This window comes from Rhineura floridana, chromosome 3 (assembly GCF_030035675.1).
Source record: "Rhineura floridana isolate rRhiFlo1 chromosome 3, rRhiFlo1.hap2, whole genome shotgun sequence".
NCBI classification, from domain to species: Eukaryota; Metazoa; Chordata; class Lepidosauria; order Squamata; family Rhineuridae; genus Rhineura; species Rhineura floridana.
Window position 1 is genome coordinate 155308708 of NC_084482.1, and position 16565 is coordinate 155325272.

A 16565-nucleotide genomic window follows, 5' to 3' on the forward strand; every position below is an offset into this window, starting at 1 on the left:
GTGAAGAACCTCTATGCTAGATCTAGCGAATCACTCCTTCTAATAGCAAGATGGGTGGCTGCTGTATTGGTTAGCTGGGAAGCTAAAGAGCCATCCATGAAGAAAAAGGAGAATCTGCATGTTAGGAACAACCCAGAGATTTGCAGAAATGAGTCTTTGAAAGGTAGACACCCAAAAGAAGGCAACCCCTGTGCAGCATGTCATAGCCTCATTGTGCTTCATACAAGGCCATAGCAGTGGAAATGGATACAGTTAAACGTTTGATATGGAGGCTAACATCTGTAGGCTATCTTTTTTTATTAAGCTGGGCAGAAAAGCTGCATATTTTATATGTATCATAGCCTCTGCCTAGAGATGTGAAGGCCTGGGAAAGAACTGGAAAAAATTTTTTTGGGGGGGGAGGCTTTATCAAAGCCTTTTTTTGTCCTGCCCCCAATTTTTCCAATTTTTATCCAGGCTTTCACATCTCTACCTCTGCCTTCCTCCCCTTTCCCCCCAAACTCCAGTTCTAATAGTAAGGGAAAGGCAGAATCAAGAAAGTCTGAGAAGAACTCTTCCTGTTCGCCACTGCTGCTATTACAACTGCTTCTGAAAAAGTTCAAAGTAGCTGCCTCTTCATTCCCAACCTTTAAGACAAGGAATTTTATTTATGGAGAACAGAACAGGCAACCTTGGGGCTTGTCCACATGAAATATTTAAAGTGGAGTGGCCATGTCTTGTTCACTCACATTTTTGAGGGCTCTAGGCATGTTGCAATCCTTGTGTAATCAACCTGTGTTTTCCCAGTGATTGTCTCATGTTTTCCCCAATCGCAGCAGAAAATCTGACTTAAAAAAAATAAACAGCAGCATAAACTCAACAGATATAGATTTCCTTATTGCTATTCATCTCCTTTAAAAAAGGTTCCTCCTGCTTGTTTACACCTGATGAATTACTTCCTCTTTGCTGCTAATCTGACTGCCCCCCCCCAGAGTTCCTGATCACTGATATATGTGTGTCTTTAATTACTGTGACTGCAAAGAGGGAAGGAGAATTACAGCCATAAGGAAAGTCACTCTGTATAAATTCCTCCCATATTGGAAGGAGGGAACAACTTCTATAAAGAAATCATGAGGAGATGGGAGAAAGGGGAGAAGACTTAGGCCCACTATTTGAACAAAACATCATAGAATATATATGAAAAAACTGTTGCAGTTCTTAGTGTAACATAAAACAAATACAGCAATTACAGAATGCTGAGAACCCTCAGTCTAGAACCACCCTTGGGCTGCATTCTATCCAGGATTTTTTTTTGAGGGGGGGTATTTATTTTGTTAAGTTTGTATCCCACCCTTCCTCCTGAAAGCACCCAGGGTGGGTTAGGGAGGGAAAGAATGAACGTGTGTGTGGATCTGGGAGAGGCACAATAACAATCTGATTTTTAAACCAGTAAGGAGAAAGGAAGGATTTGGATACCTCCAGACTATCGCTGTTTTGTAGGAGGGATTCAAGCACATACCAGAACTTTAGGTTTGCATAGTTGAAGTGGTTTAAAGGGCTCTGTTGCCCAAGCACAATAAATCCACTTTAAAAAAGAATTTGACCTCTTGCCGTTTGGAAAGTGACAGGGAAATTCATTGAAAAATGTGGGATCAATGAATGACTGATGGGAAGACATGTTAACACCCTGCAATCAAATCAGAATGTTAAGCTTTGTGCAAGGAAATCAGGAAAAATGCTCAATAAACAGGTCATCTGGAGAGGCCTTTAGAAAGCTTAGGCAACATTTTAGGGTGTCTGATGGGAGTTGTGGTTATAGGAACAGAAGAGAAAAGGAGATGGTGTATGCCCAAGTTATTTTGTTTTCTGCCAGGTGGTACTCTTGCTGATTCTCCTTGGGACATAATGCTGTCCTTCTATGGTACATGATTGAAAGGAGAAGAAGTGGAAACAATAGATGTTATAAAATAAGATTGATGGAGGTGGTTGTCCCAATTTCCTCAGCAATTTTCCCAATATTTTGTGCAGACGTCTTGGGATTTCACTATGTAATCTACTAATTGTTATCCAATAAAATTGTTAATGGGGAAAAAGAATGTTGGGAGCTAGATATGTACACAACCTATTTCCAGGATTCAGTAATATTATAGCATGACCAAGAAATGGAACCCAAAGTGGGGTTATTATGCAAATAGGAGCATCACAATGTTCAGTGACTCCTATTCAATTCTCTGGGGCAAAGTAAATGTACTGCATTCTTGCAGTTGAGGGAACTGGCCTTGTCCCAGACACCGCTAGGTGCAAAGAGCAGGATTAACCCTCATCCCAGTAACTTCCTAGAGGAGATACAGAAGTTTCCAAACTGTGGTCCCTGAACCACCAGTGGTCCACAAACTTCCTTCAGGTCATTATTTTTTTGTTTTGTTTTTATTTATATCCCACCTTTCCTGCCAGTAGGAGCCCATCTGTGGCATATCTGTAAAAATACAATTAAAAATCATACAGCACCTAGCACAGCACATTACAGAAGCAGAAAAATAATTAAGTGGTCTACCAAGGCCTTCAGCAACTTTCAGGTGATCCATGGGGGTGTGTGTAAAAAGTCAGGATCACTTCCTTGGTACACCCCTTTTCTTTCTCACATATGAGGATTAGGAACCATTCATTTCCACCTATCCAAAAAAGAAGTAGTAGTAAAGTGCTGTGTTTGACAATGGTGAGGGGAGGGCAATCATGTCTTCTACCTCTGACACTTAACATGCTTTGCTCCCACTGACATGGATGCTGCAGTGCAACTCATTGTTCTGTTAGGATCGTAGCAGCATACACAGGATCTCCATCCATCCATAAATATGACAGACATTAGGACAGAAGCAGCTGATCTTACAGATAATGAAGCCTTTCAGCTTTAATCTTGTAAACGTAAAACATTCTTAGATGTGTGTTAGACAAACTGGAAGGTTTTTACTGTCAGCATTGTAAATAGTCTGTTTTATTTATTTATAAGACTTATTATCTGCCCTTCATCATAAGGTCCCAGGGCAGGTTACAGCAAATAGAAAATACAAAGTTTAAAACGGATAAAAATCACTACAATGTTAAAAAACATAAAACCATTCTAAAATAGAGCAGAACAATATAAATTCAGCCATGGAGGTGGGTCACTACAAACAAATAACTGTCAAAGGCCAAGGTGAAGAGGTACATCTTCAGCATACAGTGAAAATGATACACACATCTGTGGGAAGGCTATTCCACAATTTAGGGGCTGCCACAAAAAAATCTCTCCTGGGCCACCATTTCCTGAACTTCTAAGGGTGATGGAACTGCCAACAAAGCCCCACTGCAGATCTTAACCCCCAGTTGGTAGGAGCTGAGATAGTCTTTTAGATATTTGGAGCCTAAGTCCTGAAGATCACTGATGAAATGATATTTTTAACTGTGTGTTAGAATGTTTTAAATTGTAATTGTTGTGTTGGAATTCAGCTGTTTTTACTTTATATTTTCCCTAGCCTCCTTCAGGAGGAAGAACAGGATATAAATTCAGTTATTATTAATGCACACCTTAATGTAGTGAGGGGTTTTGAGAGTTGAAGAAGCTGAGAACAAAGCTGTCAGGAGTCTAGACTCTTGGTCTAGACTCCTAGCAGGGGCACCCAAGGCGGAATGGTCAATGCTGAGACACCAGACTAAGGGTGCTTTTACACTGCACTTTATTCCGTTATTCTGACGATTTCTTACCTGGTAATGTGCGCATTATATTTGAGCTTTCACATGACATACCGGGTAGCTCAGGAATTCTGGTGGAATGTAGTGCAAGTGTAGCACTAATTTCCACAATAAATGATACCAGAAATAATCCGTTAGCAAGGTTGGGAACCCGGAAGATTGCAGGAGTTTTTCGCTAGCTGCTGCCACTCATGTGACAGGCATCCCAGCATGCAGTGCATTCCTACCCTTTAGTCACACAGGTTTGTTTGTTTTGCCTGAGGAACGTTGTACCAGTATTCCAGTATTGGCGCAGATAGCAGCAGCATTTCACACACACACCCGTCTTGATACAACTAAACAATTTAAAAACTCAGATCCTAAAGGGAGAGGGCTTGCATGGCGATGGGATAAGATCTTAGACCTCCTACATAGTGGGGAACAGTGCTCATGGGTGAGGGATGAAAACAAGCTGTGTGAAAGACAGTTGTGCGAAATGCCGCTATATCGGCTGAAAAAGTACTGTTCCTTATCGCAAGAGCTACTGCAGTGTGAAAGGGGCAAATCAGGACAGAAGCACTACTTTTTTAATCCGTTAAACTAGGGCTATTAGCCCCATGTGTGAAAGCAGCCTAAGATGCATCCATACTCGGAGGAAGGCAATGGTAAACCACCTCTGAATACTTCCTACGACGAAAACCCTATGAACAGAGTATCCAAAATGCAACACAAGATAGTGCTGGAAGATGAGACAGAAGGCACTCACCGAGCTACTGGGGAAGAACAAAGGACAAGTACGAGTTGCGCTGTGCCTAATGATGCAGCTGGGTCAAAGCTGAAAGGAAGCCCAGAGGCTGATGCGCACATATGCGAAAGGAGAGTCCGGAGTTGTACGATGCACACAATAGGGACATGGAATGTGAGAAGCATGAAACAGGGAAAGTTAGAAATTGTCAAGCGAGAAATGGAACGTATCAACATTACAACACTTGGCTTGAGTGAATTAAAATGGACGGGAATGGGACATTTTCAATCAGGCAACTACAAAATATTTTAAGCAGGAAATGAGAAATCAAGAAGAAATGGGGTTGCTTTAATAGTGAGAAGTAATGTAGCAAAAGCAATTAGGAGCTACAACGCAAGGTCTGAGCGAGTGATATCAATGAGATTAAATGGGAAACCTATTAACATAACCATCATCCAAGTCTATGCTCCAACGTCAAAACACAGAAGAAGAATTAGAGAGATTTTACACAGAAGTACAGGAGGAAGTTGATCATACACCAAAACAAGATGTGCTGATAATCATGGGAGACTAGAATGCAAAAGTAGGGAACAGAGAAGAACTAGGAATTGTGGTGAAATGGGGCCTAGGAGACAGAAATGAAGCAGGAGAAAGACTTACTGAATTCTGTGAAGCCAATAATTTGTTTCCTTGCGAACACTTTTTTTGAGCAACTGAAAAGACGATTGTACACGTGGACATCACCAAATGGTCAATATAGGAATCAAATTGATTATATAATTGGTAACAGAAGATGGAGAAGTTCCATACTTTCAGCAAAAACAAGACCAGGAGCAGACTGCGGTACAGATCATGAACTGGTTGTATAGAAAATCAGAGTAAAGCTAAAGAAGAACAACAAAGCAATCATAATGCCAAAATACAATTTAAATAACATCCCAGAAGAATATAAAGTTCAAATAAGGAACAGATTTGAGGCTTTAAACTTAGTTGACAGAGAACCAGAAGAACTATGAAGTGAAGTCAGAGACATTATCAGGGAAGAATGCAAAAAGACAATACCTCTAGTTGAAAAGAGAGAAAGACCTCAGTGGATGACTGATGAAACTCTTAAAATGGTTAAAGAGAGCAGGAAAGCAAAAGCAAAAGGAGATAGAAACACGGTCAGAACCCAAAATGCAGCAATACAGCGACTAGTACATAGGGACAAAGAGAACTATTACAATAGTTATTGTATAGAAATAGAAGAGGACAACAAAGAGGGTAGAAGAAGAGCACTATTCCAAAAGATGAGAGAAATGAAAGGGAAATTTAAACCAAGAGTAGGGATGTTGAATAATCAACTGGGGAACACACTGACTGACTGAGATGAAATAAAAGGAAGATGGAAGCAATACATTGAAGAACTCTGTAAAAGAGATGCAAGGATGACAGATTCATTCACGGAGGAACCATATGATGAAGAACCAGAAATTTTAGAATGTGCGGTAAAAGCTGCTCTTAAAATACTTGGAAGAGACAAATCACCAGGAACAGATGGCATACCAATAGAGTTGCTAGAAGCTACTGAGACTGAATCTGTCCACGTTTTGACAAAAATTTGTCAACAAATATGGAAAACTAAACAATGGCCCACAGACTGGAAGTGTTCAATATATATCCCACTTCCAAAGAAAGGGGATCCCAGAGAATGCAGTAATTATCGAACTATAGCCTTAATATCCCATGCAAGTAAAGTAATGTTCAAGATTCTACAACAAAGGCTCTTACCATATATGGAGCGAGAAATGCCAGACATCCAAGCTGGATTTAGAAAGGGAAGAGGCACCAGAGATCATATTGCAAACATACGTTGGATAATGGAACGGAGCAAGGAATTTGAAAATAAAATCACCCTGTGCTTTATAGATTACAGCAAAGCCTTTGACTGTGTAGATCTTGAAAAACTATGGAATGCTTTAAAAGGAATGCGGATGCCACAGCATCTGATTGTCCTGATGCGCAACCTATACTCTGGACAAGAGACTACTATAACGACAGAATATGGAGAAACTGATTGGTTCCCCATTGGAAAGACTGTGAGACGGGTGTATTTTATCACCCTATTTGTTTAATCTGTACGCAGAACATATCATACGGAAAGCAGGATTGGACCAAGATGGAGGTGTGAAAACTGGAGGGACAAATATCAATAATTAGATGTGCAGATGATACCATACTACTAGCAGAAACCAGTAATGCTTTGAAACGAATGCTGATGAAAGTGAAAGAGGAAAGCACAAAAGCAAGACTATAGCTGAACATCAAAAAGACTAAAGTAATAACAACAGAAGATTTATGTAACTTTAAAGTTGACGATGAGGACACTGAACTTGTCAAGGATTATCAATACCTTGGCACAGTCATTAACCAAAATGGAGACAATAGTCAAGAAATCAGAAGAAAGCTAGGACTGGGGAGGGCAGCTGTGAGAGAACTAGAAAAGGTCCTCAAATGCAAAGATGTATCACGGAACACCAAAGTCAGGATCATTCAGACCATGGTATTTCCGATCTCTATGTATGGATGTGAAAGTTGGACAGTGAAAAAAGTGGATAAGAGAAAAATCAACTCATTTGAAAGGTGTTGTTGGAGGAGAGCTTTACGCATACCATAGACTGCGAAAAAGACAAATAATTGGGTGTTAGAACAAATTAAACCAAAACTGTCACTAGAAGCTGAACTGATGAAACTGAGGTTATCATACTTTGGACACATAACGAGAAGACATGATTCACTAGACAAGACCATGATGCTGGGAAAAACAAGGGAGTAGAAAAAGAGGAAGGCCAAACAAGAGATGGATTGATTCCATAAAGTAAGCCACAGACCGGAACTTACAAGATCTGAACAGGGCGGTTCACAACAGATGCTCTTGGAGGTCACTGATTCATAGGGTCGCCATAAGTTGTAATCGACTTGAAGGCACATAACAACAACATTATTAATAATAATGTTGCCAGCCCAACCTAATGTAATGGTTCATGCTACATGGTCAACATCAGCCATTGTGGCCTGTGCTCACTTGGTAGAGCAGTGACTTGGTCTACTCCTTTGATGTTTATTAAGCATTATTGAATTGATGTATATGCATCTGCTGAGGCCTTTTGAGATGTGTGTTCTGCAACAAGTGGTACCACAAACTGAAGCAGTCAGGGTTTTCTAGCCCTACTGGGACTGCTTTGATGCATCCCACTTAATTAAACTGTCATCCAGGGAAAATGGACCATTGGTCTCACCTGAAGGGTGATTTTACTAGATGATAAGTAAATCAAGGCCTCTCCCTACTCTTTTGAGGTGGCTCATTTGTTTACTGTTCTTTAGTATTCTTTGTTAATTGCCAATTATTTGTGTATTGTTTTTAAGGTCTGTTCTGTTGATAGTTGCATGCTACGACTATTTTATGCACTACTGTTATTGATCAATGCCCTTTGTCTGTTCGAGGAAGGAGTTCTTGCTTGTCTTCGTTGGCTCCCATTGTGCCTTTTCCTTGTCTTCTTTTTCTCACTATATGTTGTATGTCCTGATGTAGCAATCCTCCCTGGTCTTGTCATGAAATGTGTTGGAGTATCTAACTGGTGAGCAATGCCTGTTTCAACTTTGCAGTACATTTCCTGTCCTCAGACACTAGAAGGCGATTTCAAACCTGTCATCCAGTAAAATCATCCTTCAGATGAGACCAATAGTCCATTTCCCCAAGTAAATATCAAAGAAATATGTCAGGCTGCATGTTACATCAAAGACAAAGGTCTTGGTTAAGAGCTGTTGTTGTTGTTATTTCAATTTGTATACCATCCTTTGTCAAGAAACCCCAGGGTGGTTTACTACATAGAACATAACAATGTATGTCAATACTTAACATCTACACAACACAAAATATTAAAGCAATTATAATAAGAGATGCATAATAGTAAATGAAGTCTCACAACATAAGTTATTACCTGTTTGTCTCAGGTAAAACGTAATGCATATGTAACAGTAACAACCTAAGAAATAAGGGAGGGGAACATTAGGAGCAGGGTATATAAAATACCCTCCTAGGAGAAAGGGTGAGGGATATACATTTTATAATAAATAAATAAATAAATAAAATATATACAATGTTCAAGAACATAACCTGCTCTTCACAAAGATAGCTCAAAATTCCCCCCTTCTGGCCTCAGAGAAAATAACAGACCCTCCTAGCTCTCACCTGGGAGCTTTCTTTCCTCTCCCATTCTCTCACCCTAGGAGATCTCCACTTCTCTGTCTCTCATGCAGGGTCCTCCCTCCCTCTATCTGCCATTTCATGCTGGTGAAGTCCATGCCCCCTATGGGGTCCCAGAAGGGAAGGCCCCACAGGGGTAATTCCCTGTGGAGTCTCCTCTTGCAGTGACCTCCACTTGCATTGGCACAGCACTGCACAGCCCTTTGCCTGCTAGTTATTAAAGAGTTAAATAGGTTATTAAAGAGAAATCATGTTGGAAGTGCATGCAGAGGAAGAATCAAATAAATGTAAAATATTTACTTTGCTTAAGAAGCATACTATCTCACTTTGGTCTACAAAAGTCAGAGAGCAGAAGTGAAGGATCTGATTGAATTTACACTGTTCTCTTTCCTCAGTGTCTGAAAGAATGGTTGTGACAGATGATATGAAATATGTACCTGGGCCAAAATCTGCAGCACCAGTTCATTGGGAAATACCTTTCTTTGGAGTTTCTCCGTGTACATCTCTAGTCCATGAAGAGCCCAAGACAGAAATACAAGCTGAGGAGCAGGTTTGTATGAAACTTTTTATGGCTAACCTGAATTACTACTAAAGCATCAGACCTCTCTTGTAGTGGAAAAAATAGCAGCCATAGCTTAGCTAAGTGGTGCTGATGGCTGGGCTCTTCCTGTTAACTTCAGGCCCTTCTCTACAGAGGGCCTGTGGGACTGCGGTGTTCCCACTGAAGCTCACATGATATTTTCCCTGGAGTCTGACTTCATGGCTGGAACAGTAGGGGGGTACATCCTGCCATGGATCCCAGTCCTGCAAGACATCTCAAGCCTCAGCAGGATCCCACAGTGCCACTTGCCACTATTTGAGAGCACAGGAGCAACTTTCAGACAAGGAGGATCAGCATAGGGTAGATCTAGAGGCTGTATTCTCCATAGCTTCTTCCCCAAAGAGGTTTGTGGGGTTTAAGGACAACTCTAGGGCTCATCCCTCCACCCAAAGCTCAAGCACATGACCCCAGACTCAGACAGCTGCTCCTTCATTACACCTGCGCTTTTTGCCTCAAATGCTTCAGCACCTGAAGGATGCCTTGCTGCCTGGTCTCACAGCGTCCCTGAATTTGCCTGTGACCATTGGCCAACACCCATCATTAAGCCTGCCCTCAGCACAGCAGCAGTCTGATTCTCGTGTGTTTGGGGGCCGGTCATCACAAACAGTCCACATCATCTGAAGCTAGAGAGACTGCTTCAACTCAGGAGCCTCAGCGCACTTCTCCTAACCCCCATGTGGAGTCTAAGGATAGACTGTATGGCTCTAGCTCAGCTGTGACAAGGCAGGCCCTTGCTACTAGGGCTCAACCGCCTATTTCAAGAATTTCACTACCTAATGTTTCTGGGCAAAGTAATGGTGGCTCTGGATTTCAATGAGACTAAGGAGCTACCTGTTCCTTCCTCATTGAGAATGGCCACAGTGTGTCCTGACCTACAACCAAAGTCAAGAGTGGTGAAAGTGACTGCTATGCTTCCAAATCTGAGTTTGATGCACTGTTAACAATACAAAAAGTAAGCCCCTCCCACCAATAAGTATTATATGCTTGAGGAGCATCTCATGGACCATCCAGAAATCTTACTCACTGATGCGCCCATTGCCAGGTTACTGAACCCTTCTTTGAACCTGAAGGCTTCAGATGCACAACTCAAGGATGCATTGGAACACAAAATCGGGGGTTGTGTTGCATTCATGATTCTAGCGCCTTATCAAAAACAGCAGCAGCTTCAGGTTCTGTTTGGAAGAGCCTCATTGCTGTGGTTGGAGGACCTGTTGTATGGTCCTCAGTAGGACTCCACTTGGTTCAGGTCTACTGAAAGTTTCCCATGTGGTGGCATGGTGGCTTTCATGCCCCACAGCTCTCTAGACATGGTATAATTCTTTGCTAAGTCCTAAGGATTTTGAGACAGGTTCTATGTCTGGAGTTTGTTTCATTCCCTCCTCAGAAATATCTTGCTTCATCTCTGTATTCCAAACCAACCAAGAAGGCAAGAGCCTGGAGGCCATCTAACACCCGTTGCAGATTTCAGCCATAGAACTTGTACCCCCCAGGAAGGTGTGCTTGGCAGATTATTCAATCTTCTTTACAGTTCCAAAAAAAGAAGGCTCCAGAATGGTACTCGATCTAAAACATCTAAATCAGGTACCATAAGTTTCAAATGGGAGTTTCTAAAAAAAGAAATTCTAAAAGCACAATGGCAAAAATTCCAACAAAGAAAAAAGGGGGAAGACAGCAGAAGAAGCCAATATGGCTTCACAAAAAGCTTAGAAATAACCTGAAAACAAAAAAGGACACATATAGGAAGTGGAAAGAAGGCTAGGCCACAAAGGAAAAGTACATACAGGTATCATGGAATTGCAGGGATGGAGTCAGGAAGGCTAAATATGAGGATGAGCTAAGATTAGCAAGAGATGCCAAAAGCAACAAAAAAGCTTTTTTCAGGTACATCTACATAAAAGATAGAGAAAATAAATTGTGGTACTGCTACTCAGTGAGGGTGCAAAATGATAATAGATGACAAAGAGAAGGCAAAAGTGCTCAATTCCTACTTTGACTCAGTCTTCTCCCAAAGGAGGGTCTATGACCCTCCTGGCAAATGTGAAATTGAAGGGGCAGGATTGCAGCTTGAGACTAATAGGCAAATTATCAAGGAATACCTAATCACTTTGAATGAGTTCAAATCTCCAGGGCCTGATAAACTGCATCCTAGAGTATTGAAGCAACCGGCTGAAGAACTCTCAGAACCACTGTCTATTATCTTTGCAAAATCATGGAGGATGGGTGAATGCCGGACGATTGGGCTAATGTTGTCCCTAGTTTCGAAAAGGGCAAAAAGGTGGAACCTGAGAACTACAGACCAGTCAGCCTGACATAAATCCCTGGGAAAATTCTGGAGTAGATTATAACGCAGTCAGTCTTTAAGCACTCTAAAAACAATGCAGTGGTTACTAGAAGCCAACATGGATTGTGAAGAACAAATCCTACCAGGCTAATCGTATCTCATTTTTTGATTGGGTAACCTCCCTTGTAGACTGTGGGAATGCTATGGATATGATTTATCTCGACTTCAGCAAAGCTTTTGACAAAGTGCCCCATGATATTCTGATTAGCAAGCTAGCTAAATGTGGACTAGGTGGAACAACTATTAGATGGAACCACAGTTGGCTACAGAATTGTACTCAGAGTGCTTATCAGTTCCTTCTCGGTTCCTTCTCAAAGTGGGGAGAGATAATGAACGGGGTACCATGGGGCTCAGTCCTGGGCCTAGTGCTGTTCAACATTTTTATTAAAGACTTGAATGAGGAGGTGCAGGGAATGCTTATCAAATTTGCAAATGCTACAAAATTGGGAGAGATAGCTAATACTGTGGAAGACAGAAACAAAATTCAAAGGGACCTTGATAGGCTAGAGCATTGGGCTGAAAACATGAAATTTGACAGGGATAAGCACAAAGTTCTACACCTAGGAAAAAGAAAATTATAAAATGGGGAATATTTGGCTCAGCAATACTACATGGGAGAAGGATCTTGGAATTGTTGTTGATCACAAGCTGAATATGGACGAACAGTGTGATGTGGCTGCAAAAAAAACCAAATGCTATTTTAGGCTGCATTAACAGAACTATAGTTTCCAAATCAGATAAAGTATTAGTTCCCCTCTATTCGGCGCTGGTTAGGCCTCATCTGAGTTCTGGACACTGCACTTTAAGAAGGATGCAGACAAACTGGAACAGATTTAGAGCAGGGCAACAAGAATGATCAGGGGACTGGAAATAAAGCCCTATGAGGAGAGATTTAGAAAGTTGGCATGTTTAGCTTTGACAAAAGACTGAGGGGAGATACTCTTCAAGTACTTGAAAGGTTGCTACACAGAGTATAGCCAGGATCTCTTCTCGATCATCCTAGAGTGCAGGACACAGGATATTGGGCTCAAGTTGCAGGAAGTCAGATTTCAACTGAACATCAGGTAAAATGTCCTAACTGTTAAGAGTGGTACAAAGAGGAATCAATTGCATAGGGAGGTGGTGAGCTCTCCAACACGAGGCATTCAAGAGGCAGCTGGGCAGCCATCTGTTAGTTATGTTTTAATTTGGATTCCTGCATTGAGCAGGGAGTTGGACTTGATGGCCTTATAGGCCCCTTCCAACTCTATGATTCTATGACTCTCATGAGGTCTGAGGCTGGGAGATTTTCTTTTGTCAATTGACCTCAAGGAGGCCTATTTGTTTATGCCCATCTTCCCAACCCACACCTGCTACCTGAAGTTTACAGTGGGGTGGATCAGCATTAACAATACAAGGCTTTGATCTGTCGTCTGCTCCTAGGGCGTTCACAAAGATTGTGATCACCCTGGAAATTCCCTCAGGCTGCAAGGGATTCACGTCTTTCTTTACCTGGGTGACTTGTTGATCCAGTCACCATCCCTTCAGAAGACCTGGGAGGATGTGCATGTCATGCTAGCATGTCGCAAAGACCATGGTTTTCTCATCAACCAGAAAAAGAGCCAGCTGTGTCCTCATTGCTACATCATGCACCTGAGGGCTGCCATAGACAGAGAGTCAGGGACCATCTGTATGTTGCAGGACAGGTCAGCCAAGATCCAGATAGCGGCACATTCTGTTCTCCCATTCCCATCATTGGATCTCATGTGGTTGGCAGCACTGCTTGGCCTAATGGTTTCAATTATTCATTAATCCATGAGCCCGATTTTATACCAGCCCTCTTCAGTGGACACTACTCCCATTTCAGGGGGGTATAGTGGTCTACCCTCACCATCAGGTTGTCCTATCCAAGCCAGTGTGTCAATCTCTCTCCTGTGGTGGGTTCAGAAGACCAGCCTTCAGAAGGGCGTGCTTCTGCGAGACCTGTCTCAAACAATTGTCACTTTGGATGCCACTCTGATGGGCTGGAGTACCCTTTGCAAGGGACAGATGGTTCAGGGATTCTGGGCACCAGAGGAGTCTCTCCTCCCCGTCAGTCTCTTGGAGCTATGGGCGATCCAGCTGGCTCTCCAATATTTCACCAGTTGCTGTACTTTATGAGCAGCACTAGTCAGGACAGACAATGTGACTGAAAGCCTACTTCAATCAACAAGGAAGTGCAAAGTCAGTTCAGCACCAAAGACAGGCTTCCCAGTTGCTGAACTGGGCAGAAGGCCACATGGATTTCCTAGTAGCAGAACAGCTGAGGGAAGAGGACAACACTGAGGCAGGTTGGCTCAGCAGGGAGCAAGTTCATCAAGGAGAATGGAATCTCATCCAGAGACCTTCAGGTATATTACAGCCCCTTCAGCAGGGTGAGCACAGGTCTTTTTGCATCCATTGTCAATCATCATGTGGAGTGATTCTTCTCTTGCTATGATCATCTGCTGGTGGTAGTGGTAGATGCCCTTCTATATCTGTGACCTCCGGGTATCCTCTATACATTTCCCCCATTCCAGTCATCTTCAAGGTGCTGCAGAAGATATGGGATGAGGGGGGGGTGACAGTTCTGGTAGTGGTTCTCTATTGGCCCCAGAGACTGCAGTTCTCTGAAATGCACAGCATGGTAACATTGCTACCCTGGCAGATTCCACTCAGGGAAGATCTGTTGTCTCAGGGCAGTCTGTGGCACCTATATCCATCATGTTTGGATCTTCATGTGTGGCTCTTGAGAGGAGGAGGTTATTTAAAAGGGGGTTTTCATCACCGGTGGTGGACATCATATTGGCCTCCAGACAAGGATCGACCATCTAAATATATGAGAGTACTTGGAACATGTTTGCAGCATGGTGTTCTAAGAGGCCAGTGGTTTCTAAGAAAGTTACTCTTACTGAGGTCTTATCCTTCCTGCAGGATGGTATGTCTGTGGGCCTCCGACCTAACACTCTGAAACAACAAGTGCTATTCCTCTCGTTGATTCTGTCCAAGTGTTCACTGTAACCTCTAGGATCTCATCCTTCATGAAATGTTTTCTCTGAAAAGCCACAATCTCTGCTGCCCCAACACAGCAACCGGATGCTACGTGGGACCTACAACAAGTGTGTTGACCACCCTACACAACCCCCCTTTCAAATCTCTTAAGTCTGTTTTGCTCCATCTCCAATCCTTCAATATACTGTTTTTGGTAGTGATCACCTCAGCCCAACAGGTTTCAGACCTGCATGCTTTGTCAGTGGACAAACGATGCTCTGTATTTTATAGTCATTCTTCGTACCAATCCATCACTGTGTTCTAAAATCATTTCATCTTTTCACTGTCAAGAAGAACTTATTTTACCTACTTTCTGCCCTTCAGTCCATCCCACCGAGAAGGCATGGCATTCCTTGGACTTATGTAGATCTCTGAAGGTATACATTTTCAGAACAAAGCCTTTTCACCAGACAGATGCTGTCTTTGTGCCTTTTTATCCCTCTTCCTTCTACTCTGTCTAGGTGGCTTAAGGCCTATATAGGCTTGTATAAGCGGGCATTTCTTCTAGTACTTCTAGGGTTGTTAAGAGAGCGGATGCCACTTCAAGACATCAGAGGTGTTTGGTGGGCGCTCCTATCTGGCATCTGCCAGCATAGGAAGACTGTTTCCATAATGGGATGTGTGAGTTCCAGCTGCATAGCCCCACTCCCTTGGCTCAGAGGACCTCAATCATAAGTGCTGAGAGGTATGACACCAGGGAAGAATAAGGACAAGAAATTGCTGCCTGAATAATCCTGATTCCATATAGATGCCATGTAATTTCTGCTCCGCTACTAGATTCTGAGTGTGGTTTTATTTTGGGAATCTTCTATAGCTGCTTTGAGAGCCTCTTTGACAATAAAGTAGAAGTCACAGGACATTTGCTGTACAACTTAATATTATAGCAGTGACCTGGTATGTATTGATTCCCTGAATTTATTTTAGTTGTTATGTGTCTTCAAGTTGATCACAACTTATGACAACCCTATGAATCAGCAAAAGATCCTCCCTGGCGCAGAGTGGTAAGCAGTGGTAATGCAGCCGAAGCTCTGCTCACGGCCGGAGTTTGATTCCAACGAAAGGAGGAAGTCGAATCTCCAGTAAAAGGGGCCGAGGTGCACTCAGCCTTCCATCCATCCGTGGTCGGTAAAATGAGTACCCGGCATATGCTGGGGGGTAAAGAAAGGCCGGGGACAGAACTGGCAATCCCACCCCTTATATATGGTCTGCCTAGTAAACGTCGCAAGACGTCACCCTAAGAGTCGGAAACGACTCACACTACAAGTGCGGGGACACCTTTACCTTTTATGAATCAGTGACCCCCAATAGCATCTGTCATGAACCACCCTGTTCGCATCTTGTAAGTTCAGGTCTGTGGCTTCCTTTATGGAATGAATCCATCTCTTGTTTGGCCTTCTTCTTTTTCTACTCCCTTCCGTTTTTCCCAGCAGTATTGTCTTTTCTAGTGAATCATGTCTTCTCATTGTGTGTCCAAAGTATGATAACCTCAGTTTCATCATTTTAGCTTCTAGTGATAGTTCTGGTTTAATTTGTTCTAACACCCAATTATTTGTCTTTTTTGCAATCCATGGTATGCACAAAGCTCTCCTCCAACAACACATTTCAAATGAGTTGTTATCTTATCCACTTTTTTCACTGTCCAACTTTCACATCCATACATAGAGATCTGGAATGCCATGGTCTGTATGATCCTGACTTTAGTGTCCAGTGATACATCTTTGCATTTGAGGACCTTTTCTAGTTCTCTCACAGCTGCCCTCCCCCCTTCTTCTGATTTTTTGACTATTGTCTCCATTTAGGTTGATCACTGTGCCAAGGTATTGATATTCCTTGACACGTTCAGTGTCCTCATTGTCAACTTTAAAGTTGCATTAACTCTTCTGTTGTCATTACTTTA

General features: G+C 42.4%; 1 protein-coding gene across 1 annotated transcript in view; it reads left to right on the top strand.

Moving 5' to 3' along the window:
* Positions 1 to 16565, top strand: part of LOC133380669 (uncharacterized) — a 167624-nt gene that overhangs the window by 95532 nt on the left and 55527 nt on the right. The window contains exon 22 of the mRNA XM_061618400.1: positions 9074 to 9228. Coding sequence (XP_061474384.1) covers positions 9074 to 9228 — 155 coding nt within the window. The remainder of the gene's footprint in view (positions 1 to 9073; positions 9229 to 16565) is intronic.